This window comes from Typopeltis vanoorti, chromosome 2 (genome assembly GCF_054136105.1).
Source record: "Typopeltis vanoorti isolate ZY-2024b chromosome 2, IOZ_Tvanoo_1.0, whole genome shotgun sequence".
In the NCBI taxonomy this organism is placed as follows: Eukaryota; Metazoa; Arthropoda; class Arachnida; order Uropygi; family Thelyphonidae; genus Typopeltis; species Typopeltis vanoorti.
Window position 1 is genome coordinate 55,836,723 of NC_143550.1, and position 21,359 is coordinate 55,858,081.

Here is a 21,359-nt window from a genome sequence, read left to right on the forward strand (position 1 = left end):
TCTTTTGCTACCTCAAACAATTCATTCAGGTCTTCTATCATTTCCATTTTATCTCCTTTCAAATCATTCGTACCTGCCACAACAATCATTTCTTTCACCCTTTCCTTTTGCTCTCTAATAGACGCAGTTACGTCCTTTATGGTCGCACCAGGTTGGTACGATTTTGTCAAATCCTCTACTAACACACCTCGTACTAACGAGTCTCCATACAGCACTCTATCCTTCATTTTGTTCATGTTCACATTCATACATCTATTTTTCCTGTCATACCTTTTATTATTGGTTGGTTCATTCAGTCTACTTTTGTTCATGCACTCTAGCTGCTGTTTTGCTCTTTCTATCGCACTATTCAACAACGCGATCTCACTCAATGCATCTATCTCATCTTTTTTGTTCTCTGAGAAACCATTTATACTATCATTCACACTTTCTACAATCACACTCTCACAATTTTCATGTACAACCTTGCCGTTTCTTGTCATATCCCTATTTCCTTCATTCTGAAGGTTGACAAAAATATCACACTCACGATCCGAAATACACTTCAATTCCGCATTCTCCCTACATTTTCTACACACACATTCAATCCTTTATTATCATCTAACCGCACTCCGCAAAGCGTACATTTCACAGCTAGTACACTGACTCGTTTCTTTTATGCTACCGTTCTTTGATAACGATGGCGGACCTTCATTACTGGCCGCCATTTTCCTTCACACAGGTGCCATACTTATCTGTAACGTGTTTTGTCAAATTATACGTTATAACACACCAAAAATAGACGCACTAAAATACGCAAGGCAAACAAAACAAAGTATCACTGTAAACCCATTACCCCTATCCAGTTCAGCCGTCACTGTGTTATAAAACGTGAGCAAGTTACTGAGGCATGATCTACCCTTCACAAAACCATGTTGTCCCCCATACAATATCCCATTTTCATCTATCCAATCCTGTATTCTTTTCTTGACTAATTTCTCTAAGACCTTGACAATGATTCCTGATATGCTAATCGGTCGGTAATTTACAACAGCAGTCTTGGAACCACCTTTATGCAGTGGAACTATTTTCCCCTCTTTCCACCCGCTCGCGACTAACCCAGACCCGAGATTCAAATTAAACAAAATGGTCAAGGGTACTGACAATTCTTTAGCTGCTTCTCGTACAACACGAGCTGGTATACCATCCAATCCCACAGATGTATTGACATTGAGGTTATGCAATAGACTACTCACCTCCACTTCATTAACCACAATTCCCGTATAATCTACTGGTTTATTCGTTTCTGCAATGTCACCACCTGGATGATATACTTTTGCAAAGTGCTCACTCAGTAACTCAACTATCTCAACTGATTCAGTTACCTCCCTACCATCGGCATTCTTTAAATCAATCTGCCATGTACATTTTTCCTTTTACTTGCTACATATCTAAAATATGCAGTTGGATTTTTCTATACACCAGGGGATATAAACAATGATGGGGGATAGCATGCATCAGCAAATAAGTTCAGTGAGTAGAGAGCAAGTAATTATTATGGGGTCTTCAACTATGGGAACATAGATTGGAAGGAGGAGAAGGCACATGGAAGAAGGAAATGGAATTTATGTAGCTGCTAAGGAATAATTACTTGAAGCAGCATGTGATTTAATGTATTAGCAATTTAAGAGTGCTAGAATGTAGTAATTGCATCAGAGAATTTGTCTATAACCAAAATGACCACATTCTCACCAGTTGGTGAGAATGACCTGAGAGGTGGCTAAAATGTGTGAAATTTTCAGTTAAGAGGAGGTTTATGTGGAATTACAAGGCTGATAAGTATGGCAAGCTTAGGAGATTGCTTGGATCAGTGTCATGGTATGTGAAACTGCAAGGACTGACTGTCGATAGTGCATGGGAAGTGGTAAAGGAGTGTTTGAGAGTTGGTAACAACACTGCATATCTAGAGTCAGGAGAATAAACCAAGTGGAAGTCAGGATGAAGAGCAATATTAAGCTGGAGCTACGAAAAAATAAAATAAATTATTCATTGAGAAAAGTGACCAGCAGGTACATGAGCAGTGCAAAGCACAATGTCTATCTCAAAATGATTTTAATGAATGCTGATGATAGGGAGGTAACTGAATCAGGCAAAATAGAATTACAAAGTGAACACTGCAAGAGTAAATTATCCAGGTTGGAGACATTGCAGTAACAAGAGGAGCCAGAGGCTTATATGGAAACTGAGATAAATGAACTGGAGGCACAAAGCATATTGCAGAACCTTGATCTGAATATAGCTATGGGATTAGATGGTATGCCAGCTTGAGTTTTAAGAGAAGGTGCTAGGAAATTGGCAGTGACTGACCATGTTTAATCTAAGTCTTGGCTTGGGGCTAGTACTGGGGGGGGGGGAATAATTCAGTTGCATAAAGGAGGCTCCAAGACTTGTAGCAAATTACTGACCGATCAGGAATCATAGTCAAGGTACTGGAGAAGTTGATCAAGAGCAAAATACAGAATGGATAGACAGAAATGGAATACTATAATGGGGGAGTGGGCAACATGGTTTTATGAAGGTTAGATTGTGCCTCAGTAACTTGCTCATGTTTTATAATGAGCAATGAGTTGGATAAAGGTAGTGAGTTTTCAGTGATACTACTGGATATTGCAAAAGCTTTTGACAGGATAATGCATGGAATTCTAATCAGTAAATTGCAGCATATGGGGATGAGTGTAAAGTTGGTGAAGTGGATAAGAGGATGGGTGGAGAGAGAGAGAGATCAGAATAGTTTATTCAGGAGTAAGTACAGCAGAAGGCCTGTGACTGGTAGTATGCCACAAAGTTCTGCTCTTGGGTCACTACTACTTAATTTGGAAAAGATGTAGGAAAGGACCCATTTGCATCATTGGATGCAAAATTGGGTAGATCAATAGTTAATACAGATGTCCAAATTTTACAGGATAATTTGGATAGACTGGCAGTCTGTACAAAGGAGAATGGATGTCAGTTTAATGTGGCAAAGTGTAAGGTTATGCATTTTGGGGTGAAAAAATTACCAGCTACGTACCACACTGATGGAATGTACTCCAGGAATTTGTGGGCTTTAGTGGATAGGGGATATTGCAAAAGTGGCTAAAGCAGCTCATCAGATTACATGGTTACTGAAGAATACTGTGACAAGCAGGTTATTATAGAGCCTTCGTAAGACCCCATCTTGACTATTGCATGCAGATCTGGTTACCTGGGTTTCTTGGGGATGAGATGATTAGGATCCAGAGGGGGAGTGACCAAGATGGTATCAGATTTATGAAATGAACCTTATGAGGACAGATTGAAGATTTTGACTGTCAGAAATTGGTTGAACATGCAGAAAAGGGATGATATGATTGAGACATAAGAATTTACTGAAGGATTTTTACAAGATTAACACAGAGAAAATTTTTCAGAACAGGTCTGGCAGTGGGAGAATTAGGGACCATCCTTGGAAACTGAGCAAGAGTATAGTTAGCAGGGGGTGTCAAGACTAAATTTTTCCTTGAAGAGCAGTGAATAAGTAGAATAGGTTGCCAGAATCTGTTGTGGGTGCTATGACTGAGTTCAAAGCAAAGTATGACAGATACTATGCAAATGTTGGACAGTTCATAATAATAATTTTGGAATTTTGAAGACATAGTTCACTTTTATCTAGTTCCACAAATGAACCATCATTTGTTTATAGCAGCTAGTGAGTCATGTTCTGTAAGAGTTTTTTTATCCACCATTGATAAATGCATGAACCTTCTCCAACATAAGTATTGCAAGTATTAATTAAATATAATCTCCATGCTAAATATTATTTAGCATGGAGATCATGATTTCTTAATATGAGATCTTTTTAAATTGTAATTATGCCTTTCAGCTAACGCCTTTTTATTCCCATATAGGGAGTAGGCGAGACCATTTTAGCCCTATCTAACTTTTGGAGACTGAGTGGGTAGTTCAATCTCCACTGGTACCCAATCAGAGATAGCTGGCCCTAGGATATCACTAATTAAACAGCATGCAGTAAAGAGGCGGCTCAACAAGTGCCACCATCTTGTGGTACCTGACACAATATATTTAATGTCTGAAATAGTGTGGGTTCTATGGTCGACTTTCTTGAGTTTATGGTACAAAAAATCCACTTGTCCATGCCAGAGATCGACTAACACGGGAACGGCGGTCGAAAAATGGCTTTGAAAAATTTCCTCTAGTCGCTGACGAGATTTGAAACCAAGTCTTCCTTTGTGCAGCCAAGTGCTGTGGTGTTCAACTGAGCTGCTTAGGCTCTAAAAGAAATTCATTTTTGGCATTGTGACAAACAGGTTATTATAGTCTTGGTAAGTCCCATCTTGACTATTGCATACAGATCTGGTTACCTGAGTTTCTTGGAATGAAGAGGTGGTGGTTAGGATCCAGAGGCAAGTGATCAAGATGGTATCAGATCTATGAAATGAACTATGATTATGCCTTTCTTCCCCTTATAATCCCATTATTTGTTTACGTGAAAAAAGTACTTCTTTTCAAGACATGTTTAATCTCCAGTGTTTCCAGTGGTGCTTAGCCTGTCAAACTGATCATGCTTAAATTAATTTGTGCTTCATAAAAACTTGGTTATCTTATCGGTAACATCAGTTTTACAGCTGCGAACTTCATATTATCATTGGGTTTGTCTGTGATCAACAGTGTTGCACTTGTGAGACATGAGGTGCTCTTCCTTTGTTGCCACCATCTCTGCTTAGAATGGTAGGCATAGCAGGTTCTTCTTACATGTGACTGATTTTAATTGAAAAGATAACTGACTTGATGCACTAATAACAATAAAATGTGGGAGCACAAGTTTAGAGTAGATTATTCCCAGGTGCTGCCGGCCATTTCATTGTTCTTTTTATTGAGAATGTAAATTCTGATAATCAAGTGGTATGATAAAAGCACAAAAACATCATTAAATTTAAGGTTGGTTGCTTCTAAATTACAGATTTTATCATACCACTTGATTTTTTTTCCCCCTGCACATAACTTGCTTATTTTCTTTACATTTGAGATTATTACAATCTTCCAATTGGCAAAATCATTGGACATAGTTCTCTTCAATTAGAAAAGACCTGAGTTTGATTCATGTTGAAAAGAGGAATCTTTGCATGGACTTTTTCAATTGAAGGTGAGTTGGTAAGTCTCTTAGGGAGGTAGCAGGGTTTTTCTCCCAAGAACTCTGGTTTTTCATTCTGCATATAGACCCAAGTACACAAAAAATACTATTATTGGCATTAGATGGATAGTTAATGGATTGTGGCATAGTGTGTTGTTAATGATGTACATAAAGCTTTTAGCGAAGGTGGGTTGCATAGAGTAGAGTCCTGCGATGCATCCTCAGACTCCTTGCAGGTGTCAAGTAATAATATAATTAAATGGAATTGAATCATTGCAGGGGTACATTCTGTTGCAATATCATTCATCTCTTGTACTTGTATTCTGGAAGTGCATTTCAATTGGCCACCACTACTTCCATCTTATTCACTACATCATTATATAATTTTCCATGAATGCTTCTTATTCCTGGATACTTGTTGAAAAATTGCTCTAACATTTATTGTGTAAGCCCTTCTCAATAACTTGTCTGTTATCACCTTTACTCCTCTTTACAAAATTTGTAATTTTGACTTTCTCAACATGCCCATGTAATTCTATCTATCTATATATATAGAGATTGAATTCCATGAAATTGCACCAGTTACTTGTTTCTGCATTCAGACATTTCCATATCACCCTTTATGAATTTTTTAATTGAAGGTGAGTTAACTGGTCTTTTGGGGAAGATTGCAAGGTTGTTCTTGGAAACTGGTTTTCCAGTTGGCACTTTTTTTTTTTGAGGGGGGGGGGGGCATGAGCATGTAGTCAGTGGGCATAATACAGTGGCATATATATTTTTTAGCTGTAGTTACCAAACATCCATGTCTTCATATAAAATTTTCTTTACCGTTTCATCTTGCAGTGGTATGTATATCCTCATACATACCTGTTTTTCATTCCCTTCTCACTCCTGCCTATAGCTTTTTTATTCTTCACATTCATCCCTACTATTTATTCCTTCATCTTCCCCACTGTTGTTGTCTTTCTATATTGTTTATACTTCTGTCATCCATTTCTTCTGCAAATGTTCCATTTCATACTTTAGCTTCTCTTTTCATCCCTTGTATCTCTTCTACCCAGAAATTTTTCATTCAAAAACAGGCAAAGTGGCCAGAATAAGACAATACACTGGCCCCAAACTTAGCTAATTCAGCAGCAATTCCAAACTAATCTTTTTCATTCACCCTGTGATTAACCTTATTCTCGCTTATCCAACCTTTCATTTATATAGAGCTTTGTTTTTTTATAGCTTACAGTTAAGCATGTTGTCTTCCACAGATTGTCAATTTTTCATGGAGTGCATGTAGTGAAATACTGAAGCATTTCTCTTAAATGGTAATGGAGTTGCAGGCAATATCCAGGGGCAGCTTGTGCATAGGCACTGTGGAACTGCAGCCCACAATTTTTCTCGATATATAAACATATTTATTAATTTATTTATATTTGCTTGTAATATTTAATTTTATCATCAACCACCTATACTATTCTCTTATTTTGTATTAAAAATAATAAAAATCCATCTTGTAGCACTTAGGAGGGTGAAGGATGCTAGCAGCACTGTGTTTACCACAGTGTCATATTGCTACGTGCACAAGCATATGCATATCATAGTGAGATGCGAGCTATTAGCATAATGTGGCACTGTCCGTTGCACAGGTCCATTGTTTTTTATATCCAGTTTACGCCAGTAGTAGAGTGTTCGTAGTGCTTATCGTGTTTACTCCGTCTCTTTAAATATTTGGACATTACAATTATAGACATAACATTTGTTATAGTTTTTATTTTAGAACATTATTGGGGTTATGATAATGGCTTTTATTTTTAATTAATTTTGAATTATACCAAACTGTATAATTTTATCGATTATAAACAATATATTTTCTTGTTTAATTTTTTAAACATTTTTTATCATAATTTTGATATTTTATCCAAATACATATACAGTGTACTTATAGTGTGTATGTATATTTCGAAAGTTGCAGCATCCCCACGATTTCAAACCACGAGCTGCCACTGGCAATAGCACAGTGTAAACACTCTTTGAAGCCTTTGTCATCTTGAACTACTGCTTGATAATTAGTTTGGATTTAGTTCACAAGATGGTGGTAGTTCTCTGCTGCACTATTATCCTGATGTCTCTAAAATCATTGATAGCCTTGGACTCAAAAAAAATTAGTTAAGCATTTGCAGAGAGAAAGATTCTGAAATTTTCAAAAATTTAAAAATTTCAGGGAAAGAAATTTTCAGAATTTGGCAATCACCAGATCTTTGTCTTGTGAGTTGGCAGCTTTTATTTTGTTTTTTTTTTTAATACAGTACTATTTACGAATTGGATTTCAGTGCTTACTAGATTTTAAAATTTTGAAAATAAATAAAATATTTTATGAATTGCACACCAGCTTTAAAAGGTGGGGGATTGTGCAGTACTTAATTGTGAAATTGATGTAATAGTTTTTATGGTAATTGCACATCACACATGCATGATGCTGTACATAAGCAAAAAGTTGAAGAGGAAAAAAGCCCAAATAACATCTTGATTTTGAAGACCTGTAGGTTGTATTCTTTGAGAAATAAGTGGACTATTCCAAAGGACAGCAGCAGAAAGAAGAAAAATGTTAGCTGAAAAAAAAGTGCATAGTGATGATTGTTTTAATCAACCTAATTGTACTCTTCTGCAAGAAGCCATGAATTTTTAGGGAGTTGTGAGGGGGTGCTATCCATGCAAAAACTATCTCTGTGAGCAAAAGAAAATCTGCATTCTTGGATGTTGAGGAAGCAATACACATTAGTTCAAGAAAGAGTGGAGATTATCTCAAGTTTTTTTAGCAGTTTAGATATTGTCAAAGTAAGACAGGAAAAAGTTCTTTTGAGAGCACTAAGACAGCATTGTTTTGCTAGCATTGCAATTGATGAAGTTATCAGACTCCACTGGAGAATGGTTTATAGATCTGAAGTTAATGTTTAGAGAATATTCTGAAGTCTGATTTGTGTATTGCAGGATTTTGTCATATGAGAAAGATTAATTGTAGATGAACTTCAGCAAAACTTGATTGAACTTGCAGTCAACCAGAAAGTCACTGATAGATAAAACAGAAAATAGGTGAAAGGAGTATTTTGCTAACTTGGCATTAATTACGTTTAAGAATGAAGATCTACCATCATATGTAATGTGTAGCTAATGACTATTAAATTATTTAAGGAATTTACGTATACTGGAATATTAATTAAAAGAAACTTTAATAAATACTTCCTATATTTCGACAATGTCACATTGCCATTTTCATGGGAACATATGAATATGACACGTGCACGCATGCACTGCAAAAAGCAAATGAGGCAGAAGATGAGAAACTATTGTTATTCCTAAAATCCTAATGGTGCCTCCTAACGGGCTATATTGGGTTGTCTTGGCCATTGGGCTGATGTTCTCATGATGTAAGTCTCCCAAATTTGGGGTAGTCTCATGCACCCAAATTTGTTGAGGTTTGGAATATTTTTTTAGAGCTGAGGCAGATTCTATGAATAATCTTTCATACTTAAACTTGCTGTGGTGTATTACTTTGGCTTTCTTCCAACGTATTCTGTTGCGGGTATCCAGAGCATGGTCTGCAAGCCCAGAGTGGCTGTACTGGTGAAACCGGATTTTTCTGTTCCAAAATCCTGATATTCGCTGTCCTGCCTGTTTGGCGAAAGTAGGACAGTAGAAATGGAGGAAAAGTTTAAGCCAACAGACTGGCTTTTTATCATTTTCCTGTGTAATTGGGGTAATAGAGCCATCCAAGTACAAAATAGGCTGAAAGTAAGTTGAACAAAAGTTAAAGCCAGTAGATCAGAAAGTAGGATTACTATTTGAATGTTGTGCAAGTAGTTTCTTGCATTTTGGATGTATTGATTTGTGACAGTTATTTTAAAATTTAGCATAGACAACATTTTGATACAGTATGCTTGGATATTCTACAAGAATGTGTAGCTAAAGAAAAAAACACAGTATGAGAACTTAATAGGCCATTGTGTCACACCTGAAGAACTCCCTTTTATTTGCACTTGACGTCTCTAAGGCACTTGTTTAAAAGTGAGTGATGTAAAAGGATACTCGGACCAATAATAGCTAAATCATACTGGGTATAGTTAGCTTGCTTAGTTGAAGTTTCTTGTAGCAAAGAATTTGATTAATAATTACTCTGGAAATATTGAATTGAGAGCAGCATTAGGATGGTAATTTGATAATTTGTTGTCCTTCTTAGGGATAGATTCAATATGGGCTAATTCCCAAGTTGTAGGATAAATACCAGAGTATAAAAAAGGTTACACAAAATGGGTAAATTCTGGAGTACAAAATCTATGAAACAAATGTCTAGAATCCAGATTACTCCTGTGATCTCTGAAGACGCTTACGTAGATCATTTAATTTACTGATATCGTTAGTAGAATTGGAGGAAAAGTTAAAGCCAACAGACTGGCTTTTTATCATTTTCCTGTGTAATTGGGGTAATAGAGCCATCCAAGTACAAAATAGGTTGAAAGTAAGTTGAACAAAAGTTAAAGCCAGTAGATCAGAAAGTAGGATTACTATTTGAATGTTGTGCAAGTTTCTTGCATTTTGGATGTATTGATTTGTGACAGTTATTTTAAAATTTAGCATAGACAACATTTTGATACAGTATGCTTGGATATTCGCTTGAACAGCCTTGGCATGTTGTTTGGAAAACATAGGCTAATTAAAACAAGAATTTAAGGTAGAATGAGGAATGTTCCTGTGTTTATAATTGTCAACTGTGTATTTGGTAGAAATGCTTCAATCCCAACACCTGCAGCCATAAATAATACCTGGTATCATCCCTGCATATATTAATTTCCATAAAATTATGGCGACTGCAACCATGTTAGGAATAATTATTGGCTGAGTTTCATATTTTTTAGAGTGGATCTTTTAGATTTAATCCTTAGTTTACCTGTTTGTGGGATGAATCTGCAACTTAAATCTTTTCCTATAAACTTTTGTGTTAAATGGAGTGGATTGTATTAACTGACATGTAATTGAGCTAATGAGTTACCATATGAGTATTTTGATCATAAACAAAGCTTCATACTTAGTCTAGACAATATGGGGAAAGGATATGGTATCTCATTGGAAGCATATCGATGTCACACAGATAATAATCTGATTCAATTTCAAAACCAAACCTCAGAATGCAGGTCATTTCAAAGGGAATGACTCTATTTCAAATAATTATATTTATTATATAATTTGATATATAATAATTATATATCAAACTCTGGGCCAAGGCCGTTCACATGGTACAAGTCTTGTTCATTTGTGGTTCGTGGTTGCAGAGATATAAATTTTTCAAATCGGGACATTCTTTTTGAAACACCCTATAAACATCAAGAATGAATCTACCTATTTTATTATTTGCTATAGTTAGTCTATAATAGATTTCGATCCTCTTGCTGGCCATGTGAATTTAGGGATGTCTTTGTGTTTGAACATTGCATTCATTATTCTTTCTTTTTAATTCCTTAGCCACCTAAACAAACAACACAAACGTATCCAATTCACCATTGAAATGGAAAAAAACGACTCTCTTCCTTTCCTAGACACACTTGTCACACGTCTTCCCTCTGGCTGTCTCTCCTTCTCAGTTTACCGCAAACCTACGCACACAGGCCAATACCTACACAAAAATTCTTACCACCACCCAACACAAAAATTAGGTGTCATAAGCACCCTTAAACACAGAGCCCTAACTATCTGTTCAAATGAACAGGCTCTAAACCAAGAATACAAAATCATCAACCAAACATTTATCAAAAATGGATACAATAAAAAAACTATTCACAAGATCCTCCATAAAGACACCAGTAAGAACAAAAAAGATTTCAAGAATGCTATTGCCATTCCTTATGTTAGAGGCATTTCTGAAAAAATAGACAGAACACTTTGCAAATACAACATTAAAACCACCTTTAAACCCCTAAATAAGCTAAGACACCTACTCAGTTCCTCTAAAGATCCTCTTCCACACCTAGCACACCCAGGGGTATACAAAATACACTGCACATGTAACATACCATGCATAGGGGAAACAGGGCGAACTATCCCAATCAGACAAGACGAACACAAACGACACATTAAATACCTCCACTTCGGTAAAACAGGCCTTTCTGACCATGCACTCCAAACATGCCATAGAATTGACTGGAAAAATACCAAGTCCCTACACCGCACCAAAACCTGGTTTGAGAGAAAATTTAAAGAGTCCTGTGAAATGCTCAAACACAACCCAAATCTCAACAAAAATGATGGCCTCACCATTTCAAGAATGTGGAGGACCCATCTACAACCTGTATAACATCCTAAACTATATTAGAAAAATTCCCACTACAAGAAGACAACCTGGTGACTTGGTGAAGTGTTTAGAACATTCAATAGCAACTGAAAGAAATCATTTTGTAACTATCCAGAATATTAATACATGAGGACTCTAACAGTTTATTGTAGTTGCATTTATCTATTTATAATTTATATATATATATATATATATATATATTTTTTTTTTTTTTTTTCTATCACTAGAGGTCAGGCTAGAAAAAAGATTTATTAACTACGTAGATTTAGTTTACTGGTATAGAAAGCATGAGCATGTAGCTTGGTTCTGCATACAGTTGTATTCTTCCGATGATGACCTCGATATAGAGGTCGAAACATCAAGTTTTATTTTATTTGTAATTAATAAAATAATCTGTTCAACACGTGTGTTTTTGAGTCCCTAAATCTACAAATATGATTGCATTCATTATTCTTAGATTGTAGATCTTTGACTATTTCTATTTTTTACTAATTCTCCAAAAGTTCTGACATGATTTTGGATTTTCATATTGCCTATGTGAGCATTTATATCACCCAGCAGTAATAACATGTCATTTTTGTTTATTTTTTTCTGTTATATTTTGGAGTTGGTTATAGAAGTCCAAACTTTCCTATTCTCCCCTCTCGTAATCCAAGCACTATGAGATCTCCTCTATTAAGTTTCAATCTGAGTTGTATTCCTTTGTTCTGGTATTTATAGTTATTTGTATTGTCTTTAAGGGATTTGTGAATCATGATTGATACTCCTTGCTCTCTGGTCTTATTGTATCCACTATAGATATGTATGTAGTTATTGGTTTCTTTGGCTCCCTGATTTTTCTTTTTTGTTTCAGTCAATATGGCTATTTTGATTTTCTTTTGATATAGAATTTCATCTATTTGGTTTTCTTTGTAAGATAAACTTACATTCCAGATAGCAAAATGAGTGATAATCTTTTTCCAATCAGTACCTGACCACTCATACTTATGATGGCCATCTTATCGTTGAAAAATAAAAACACACCATTAACATGTTCTCGCTATCACTTGTGAGGGAAGAATGTTGTTGGAGTCAATGCAGGATGGTGTCTGTTGGAGAGGAGGGGGGGGGTACTGTAGAGGATCATTTTCATTCCAGTACTAAGCTACCAATATATACAGACACTGTTTATTATAAGTTAGTTTAAATATACCAACCAGATATAGAAATTCCCTTAATTATTGGCTTGTAATATGTCTTGAAAGAGATTTTTCTACTCATCTACATAATGTATTTTGTTAGAAACATATGCCATGTTTGTAGTATGATCAACCCCAAGGTCCAGCAGAGCATAAGACAACTTGTCCCTGCTCATGACAAACATGTTAATCTTATATTATTTGTAACTTTGGATGTTTCATCATAGTCTAATGACTATAATTTTTTAGTGTTTATTTCATTGCGAAAATGACCAAGCAAAAGTGATTCTTCTAGTGATGTGGAAAATAATGGCCATTGAATTAGGAATGAAAGGAAGATGTAGCTTCAGTGGACATGTGATCACCAACACTGGACAGCTGATATCTGAAAAAATGTTGTGGTTTGTACTGTATCTTGCTAATAGCGGAACCGGAATATGACAAAAACAACATGAGGTCATAGACCTTTCCTGCTAAGTAGCAAGAGCTCAGGCTGATGGTGTGGGGAATGGTTTTCTTTGCACAAGTCTCCTGATACTAGTTGAACACTGCCTGAATGCTACAGCATATCTTAACATTATTGCTGATCACATTCATGGTGGCAGTTTACCCATTGTGAAATGGGTACTTCCATTAAGACTGCACCATGCCACAAAGTGCATAGCATGTTGAAGTGGTTTGAGGAACAAAACAGTGAGTTTCCTTTACTTCATTTGCCAGCTCAGTCCCCACCTTAACCCAATAGAACATTTCTAGGATGAGGTGGAATGAGCAGTGTGTCACCATTCAATCTTACAACAATTTGGGCAATGCCATTATGATAGTGTGGACAAACATCACAGAGAAATAATAAATTTAGTTTAATCCTTTATCCAAGTGTGAGCAACCAAAGTTTGCACCTGAAGTATCTTCAGGGCTGAGGCAACTCGTGGTAAAGGTGGACCAAGCTCTCATCACTCCTTGTCTTAGTATCTCCCATAATGCAAAGCACATTTCCTTGAGGACATGTATAATGCTACATTAAGGGAAGGGCCACTACCCACACTGGTTTCGACCTTTATTGAGGTCTTGTCAGTGGGAGCCAGACCCAGAGGTGGTGATACTAAGGTGGAAGCAATATAGAAGTATATGTAAATAAAAAAAGAAGTTACAGATAAATGACTTCTCCATTGCTTCCACCTTAGTATCACCACCAGTGGAGGTCATCTTTACCTATGTCTGGCTCCCACTGACGAGAACTCAAAGGTTGAAACCGGTCTGGGTAGTGGCCCTTCCCTTAATGCCTAGCATTATACATCTCCTCAAGGAGATGTGCTTTGCATTATGGGAGATGCTAAGACAAGGAGTGATGAGAGCTTGGTCCACCTTTACCATGAGTTGCCTCAGTCCTGAAGATACTTCAGGTGCAAACTTTGTTTACACTTGGATAAAGGATTAAACTAAATTTATTATAGTCTAACCAAGTGGAAAAAAACTTCCAACATCCCAGAGAAATGTTTTAGACACTTAGTTGAATTTATTTATTTATGCTTATGGCTACATGAAACTTACCAAAAAGTACAATCACAATTTCCAGAAACAAATGATGAAAATCGTAACATATAAAAGTTCATTACATAAAAGGCACGACCTGCTTTAAGTTTTTTTAAATAAAGCAAAAGTAACTTGTCATAATCTTTTGTTTCCTCCATAACCACCACCATACCAACTACAGGTCAAGGTCTAGGCTGCAAATCCAATTCAAGGCCTCATCCGTCACCTTGTGGATGTCCTATAGGCCACCACCGTGAAATTGGCACCTTGGGCAGTCATACACAATGAGTAATCGTCTGAGCCACGGGAGAACAATCACAATAAGGGTGATCTGACAGTCCCCATTTATGTAGAAGGTAGCCACATCTGCCCTGATTAGTTCTGATCCTGTTTATTGATGACCAAATCTTTCTAGGAAGATCAAAACCAGGCTGCGGAGCACAGGGATCTTCTACCAGGAAGCCATTTGTTGGAAGATTGTTGGACCAATATTTTCTCCATGTCAGATATTGATGGCAGCGCAGCTGAAGAGAGTTCATCCATGGACCAGAGAGGCTTTCTGGATTTGAGGCGAAGACTAGGTGGGTTTATGAGAGTCTGGTGTAGGGGCAGGAGTGGGTTGCTCATTGCTTTGTTAAATTCCTTAATCGAGGCTTGTCTTCTTCGTATGTGTGATGGAGCAATGTTAGATAGAACAGGCAGCCAGAAGAGAGGGATGCTTCTCACTGTCCCACTAATTGCATGGTAGAGTTTAGCTGGGTGTCTATAATGTTAGTATGTGTACTTCTTTCCCAGACAGGGGCACAATATTCTGCTGCAGAGAATGTGAGGGCTAGTGCAGACAACCTTAGGACTTCTGCACCACAACCCCAGGTTGTTCCAGCAAGCCTTGAAATGATATTATTTCTGGTTTTAATTTTATTGGAGAGGTTGATGATGTGCCTTTTATAGGTTAGGCTTCTGTCCAGGCTCACTCCAAGGTATTTTGGGTGAGGCTCGTGTTCAACCATTTTTCCACAGAAAGAAAGGTTGAATTGTCGATTCACCTCTGCATTGTACAGGTGAAATACTGAGGACACTGTTTTCATTGGATTTGGCTTCAAGTACCACTGCTTGAAGTACTCTTCCAGGGTGTTCAGGTCTGTATTCAAGGTTGATAAAGGAGGTGGATTGATGCAAGATCACTAGGTCATCGGCGTACATATACTTGCTTGATCTGGTATGAGGTAGATCATACACGTAGATGTTAAAAAGTATAGGGGATAACACAGAGCCCCGAGGAAGACCGTTGTGAAGGAATCTGGGCCTGCTCCTTTTTCTGCCAATATGGACCCAGATCTTTCTGTTGGAGAGAATAGATTCAAAAAGTTAAGTTTTTTTTACACTTTATAATATTTCCTAGTTTTAGGAGGAGGTCCCTGATCCAGACAGTGTCATACGCAGATGTTAGGTCAATGAAAGTGGCTCCAGATTTAAGTTTCTTCTGGAAGCCTGCTTCAATTTGAGTTGTCAGGACCTGGTCACAGCAACTTCTTCCTGGCCTGAAGCCAGCTTGTTCAGTTGGGAGTGCTCTTTCATTGAGTGATGAAATTCTTCTAAGGAGAATTCTTTCAAAGAGCTTAAAGGTAGTGCAAAGCAAGGAGATAGGTGGTAGGTTTTTCACATCATTTGGATCTTTCCCTGGTTTGGGCATGGCAATTATTTTGGCTTCCCATCACAGCTTTGGTAGTTTACCAGTCATGATGATTTCTGAGAAAAGGGCAGCCAGCCATGTTGACCAAGATGTTTTAGGAACTCAGGGAGTATACCATCCACTCCTGCAGCTTTGCCATTCTTGGTAAGTTTTAAGGTTATTTGTACCTCTTCCCAAGATACTGGGTGTATGAGTTCAGGAAGTTTGGGTTCAGTCTTCAGGATTTGTCTGATGGAAGCTTGTATAGCAATTTTCCTAGTAGAGCTGGAATGAATCTTGGGGATTTTTAATAAATGGTTAGCCATTTGATCAGGGGTTACTCTGTTGTTTTGTGTGTCATTGGCTCTGCTCCACCTAATTTTCTCAGAAGTGACCAGCTTCTCCGACTAGATGTGACGAAATAGAGTTCATTGATGGCCGAGATCCATCTTTCCTTTCTGTTTTTATCCAGGGTTGATATGAGCTCCTTAGCAATAGCTGGATCTTCAGTTTCCTCATATCTGGCTAGGAGTTCCTCACTTTCTCTACGCCAACATGGGATATATTGTTTTTTGTAGCCTCTAGGGATAGAGGCTTTTGCTGCAGATTTGATTAGTTTAACAAATCTAGGATAGCAATTAGGAGTGGGTGGAATTGCTCTAATGGTTTGCTCGATTTGTTTCTGAAATGCAGTCCAGTTGGACCTGCGGAGATGCCATGTAACGATTGGTGTTCCGCTGATGACTGGGATTGATGTTCCTATCTCTATTAATGTAGGACGATGTTGACTATTAGGGAATCTGTCCATTGGCATCATGATTCAAATACAAGTTATATGTATCCATCCAGTTAGCTAGATTATTACCATCCCAGTTGTTAGAGGAATAACCCCACATGGTGTGATGGGAATTGAAGTCACCAACATAGATAGCAGGGTGAGGAGGAGGTTGGTCCATCTGATCAGGCCAGGATTGCGATGGAGGTTTGTAGACATTGTAGATGGTGATATTTTGAACTTTAATACCTATGGAGTATTCTGTATCAGGAACACTTTATATCCTTGAGACCAGGCTAGATATAGGTGGCTAGGCCATGCTTGTGGTGGCAGTTATAAGATGCGAGAATGAGTCCTGGGATCTTTAGTCTATTGAGGGCTGTGTCAGGCACATGGGTTTCCTGGAGAGTCAAGATGTCAATTGCTTTATCTTTTGGCTTTTTGCCGATGGCTTTGGATTTAGATATCCCTTCTATGTTTAGGGAACATATCTTGAGATAGTGTTGATTAGGGGACTGTAACATATTTTTCGAAGCTTGCCCTCCACCTAAACAAGCAATGTTATCCTTGTTATTCCGGGCGACGACCGAGCCAGCATGGAACTTTTTATGTTTTGTATTCATCATAATTGTAAGTAGTCCAGGAGGCTTGGAAACCTTTGGACGCCTTATTTGCGACATTAGCTTTATGTTACCTGTGATTCATCTCTGGGGCTTCTTTTGTCTGAAGTACCAACAATGTACCACAAGGCAACACTACTTGCGGGAGGGGGGAAGAGCACGGGAAGGCTGTCTCAGTTGAATCAATGCCACAGAGCATATAGGCTGTTCTTAAGGCAAAATGGGATTCTACTCATTAAATGCCATTCCTAATAAACTGGCCACTGTGCATGCATGTAGATATGCGTAATGATTTCCAATTTATTATGGGATCGTTGGAATGGAACCTCGTAAGTTGAGGACTGGCTGCATCCTTTTGATTTAATGATGAACATATAAAGATTAGCAATATTTTTAATTTTATTAAGCTTTAAAAATAATTTTTCATAGAGGTTTTTATTTTTTTTTTTAAATCACTCCCGCACAAAAGTCTCCAAAGCCAGCAAATTGGTGCTCTGTGTTGGCAGAGATCAAGAGACTTTTTTTTTTTTAAGAGTTGGAGGTTGTAGTCTTTAGGGAATACCTGAAAGAAGGCTGTCCCACAGAACAGGTGGATGGAATGGAAGTAGTAGGTTCAGTTAGTCAGCAATTTGACCAAGTGATTAAAGTTTCTGGTACTCAGTTAAATTTTATTGCTAATTTGAATTTCTTAATTTCTACCAAAATATCCCCATATTTCTGAATAACTTTTAAACTGCTAAAAATCTTTTCTAAACAGCCACAGCCGTGAACATGGAACTAGGAAGGGATCTCGGTTCAGGAAGGAACGGCATCAGGTAAGATCTAGTCTTACTCAGATCCTAGTCTCGAGTAAAAATTTTTAACTATGCATCCTTAGTTTAAGATACTTGACTGATTTCAGTTTGTGTTTTAAAATTGGGATAATTTTTTTTCTTTTCCTCTGTTGGTAATAACTAATGTTATCATTGCTAAACATCTGTATTCTCAAAATGAACATTTCTCTTTATTTTCATTTTCTCTCAACCACAGTATTCATATGCAATATGGGTTTTGTGGATAGGATTATTATAGTCTTATGGGACCTTACACCCTTCTATTGCTAATGCATTTGCTTGTCTTTTTAGAGTAGTTGTCTCTATTCTACTAAAAAGTTTGAATTTTAATAGTAAAAGTATCTTTGTCTTCTAATTTATATGCAGTTACCTTATTTCTTAAATCTATTGTGTTCTTTTGACATCAGTAGTTTTGCATGCCATCTCTAACTTGAAGTGAATGAAATCTTTTATTTTTTTCTTAATTTGGTTAGCTATTTTAAAAAAAAAAAAAAAAAAAAAAAAAAAAAAAAAAAAAAAAACATGCCAGAAGACTTGAGTGCTAAAATTTTTTTGGTGTTAATATTTTTGGAATAACTTGCATGTTTATCTAAGTGCTATATCCAGAATTGCTGTAATGACTAAAGTATAGCCAAAAGATAAATTTGCCAAAAAAATGAAAGAAAAAAAAAGTTCACGTATGATGAATTTCACTTTGACATAGGATTGCTATGGTATTGAACAGTTTTTGCCCCATCTCTGATGAGAATAAGTTTGAAACAACTCAGATCAGTGAAACTTAATTTAATCACTAATAAAATGTGAACATATGGGTTTCTGGGCAGAGGAAGTCTTAAGCATACCAAGGCAACTCTGATGCCAAAGTTTGTTTTCATAAACTCTCTGGTAAATTTCAAAACTAACTTAAGTTTCTTTTCATTTATATTGGGTTTTAAAATATTGGATGGATCCATAATATCCTCCATTTTTTAATATCTTAGTGTAATGACTTTTAAAAATTATTCTTTGTTCCAGACAGGATATATTGGTCATGAAAAAGTACCACAATATTCTGATTATTTATAAGTCAGTTAATCAGTCATGCATATCTTATTTAAAATTTGTTAAATGGCAAATCGGATTTCTAAATTTCATGAAACTGAAGCAACTTGTGAATTTAACTGCATATTTTATTGTCAACAACTTTAACAGTTAACAGAACAAGTTTACTGTTCTCTCTTTTTATAAGCGTCATACTGATCTTTGATTTTTCTCTTTATCAGAGAGCTTGACCTTTCCTTTTCCAAGATATGTCAATTTTAAAAAAATAATGCAAATTAATGATTTGCCTTTAAAAGTTTATAAATTTTCATTTTTGTAATTTTACTTATCTAGATAATCATTAGCTAGAAAAAAGCTTCCCCCAAAGTCCAAGTCCTCCATTCATTCCTATCTTGAGCCTTTCTATGCCACTGAGTTCCTGTCATCGTTTTAATCTCATCCTCCAACTGTCTCTTTGGTCTTCCTGTAGCTCTTTCCATCTCTGGGATACCATTCTGATATTGGCTTTGTCCAATTTTGAGTGTTACTTCTTGGAAGAGGCAAGAATGAAAGGTGAGAGAGTGAAAATAGTAAGTATATTATCTCAATCTGATAAAAATGAATTAAGAAGGGCTATAATGGTAAATGATTCGATGCGTAGGCTGTGCAGAAGGAATGGATGCAAGTTTTTGGATGTGTGGAGTGAGTTTGAGGGAAGATTGGATTTATATAAGAGGGACAGCCTACACTTGAATACGTTTTGGCATCAGGAGTCTTGAAAAATTATTAATTGATATAAGATCTTAATACAGAATCGGGAAAACTGAATTCTGATGGGAGGAATCATGAGAACCTCCGTGTAAGAGCATCAATGTTAGGTAACTGTTAATGATAGGAATGGTTATTATTATGGAAATGATTATGAAGAGAGAATGATTCTGTGTTCATCTGGTTTAGACCTATCAAGCATGTGTAACGATGTTTGCATAAGTAAGGAAGAACTAGATAAGGCAGATCTGCAAATTGCTGAACTGTGTCATGCAGACCACAGAAGAGTATATGCAAAAAAAACATGTAGGTAATTTATCATGTTTGTACATGGATGGTAGTAGTACTAGAAACCAAGGAGCAGAGTTTGTTGCCTTGGTTAATATATTGGGACCTCATGTTCTGAGCATCAGTGAGCCTTTGCTATCAGAAACAGACATACTAACTGGTATTGAGTGCAGAGTACAGTATTTTTAGAAAGGATAGACAGAGGTGTGCTATTTGCCGGCAAAGGTTGGTCGATTGGTAGCGCCTCTGCTACTAATGGCTCAGTTAAGTAAGTTTGAACGCGGTTAGTAGTTGGAAGGGGGCCAATCGTTCGATGCTGTTGGCACACTCTCCCTCGATGAGTCTTTGGACTCCCTGGAGGTGTCAAATAATAATAATAATAATAAATATCTTGAATCCAGTTAGTTGCCTTATGACTGCAGTACTAGTAACAATTTTTCATGTGACAGTGACTTTGAAGCCATCTGGTGTGAGGTGGAGTCTAACAGTGGGATGTTGTTACAGACCTGGGGATTGGTTGCTAGTGACGAAGAAATGCATCAACAAATAAATATGATGTATGCAAAAGGGTAATCATAACGGTGGATTTTAATTATCCGAATGTTGATTAGTCAGCTCTGAAATCGCATGAAAAGAATGGAATTGAATTTATTGAGCTGTTGCGAGACAACGTCCTCAAGCAGCATGTGACAGAAGGAGCTCAAGGTCAAAGAGTGTTAAATCTGATTATAGTGTCGGGGGAGGTCATTTAAAGACGTAACTATTCTGCCTCCAATTGCTGACAGCGATCGTGTGGCACTCTTGGGAAGTGGCTAAGTTTATGAATGTTCCATTCAGAAAAGGTTACATGCTGAACTACAAAGCAGGAAATTATGACCACCTGAGGGGTATACTGGGTTCTGTACCATGGTATCAGTTATTGGATGGGAAGTGTTTAAAAAAATACTTAAATAATGCAATATCAGAATGTGTCATAAGAGCTCGAAGAATAGAGTAGGAGTGAAATGGATGTGTAATCTAATTAAGCAAGAGATTCGTAAGAAAAAGATATATAAGGAATATCACATGCATAGGGATGATGTCAGTTAAGATAATTATAAGCATCAGGCCAGAAGAGTCACAACAAGTGTGTACAGAAAGCTAAGTCTGAGTATGAAAAAATACTGGCTCTGCAAGTGAAAGAATAACTACC

The 21,359-nt window shown here is 36.9% G+C and overlaps 1 protein-coding gene across 1 annotated transcript in view; it reads left to right on the top strand.

Annotated features, from left to right (window-relative positions):
* The window catches only part of LOC150109050 (uncharacterized), a 55,690-nt gene that overhangs the window by 25,057 nt on the left and 9,274 nt on the right, over positions 1-21,359 (top strand). Inside the window, exon 4 of the mRNA XM_090405121.1 lies at positions 18,016-18,073. Coding sequence (XP_090261247.1) covers positions 18,016-18,073 — 58 coding nt within the window. The remainder of the gene's footprint in view (positions 1-18,015; positions 18,074-21,359) is intronic.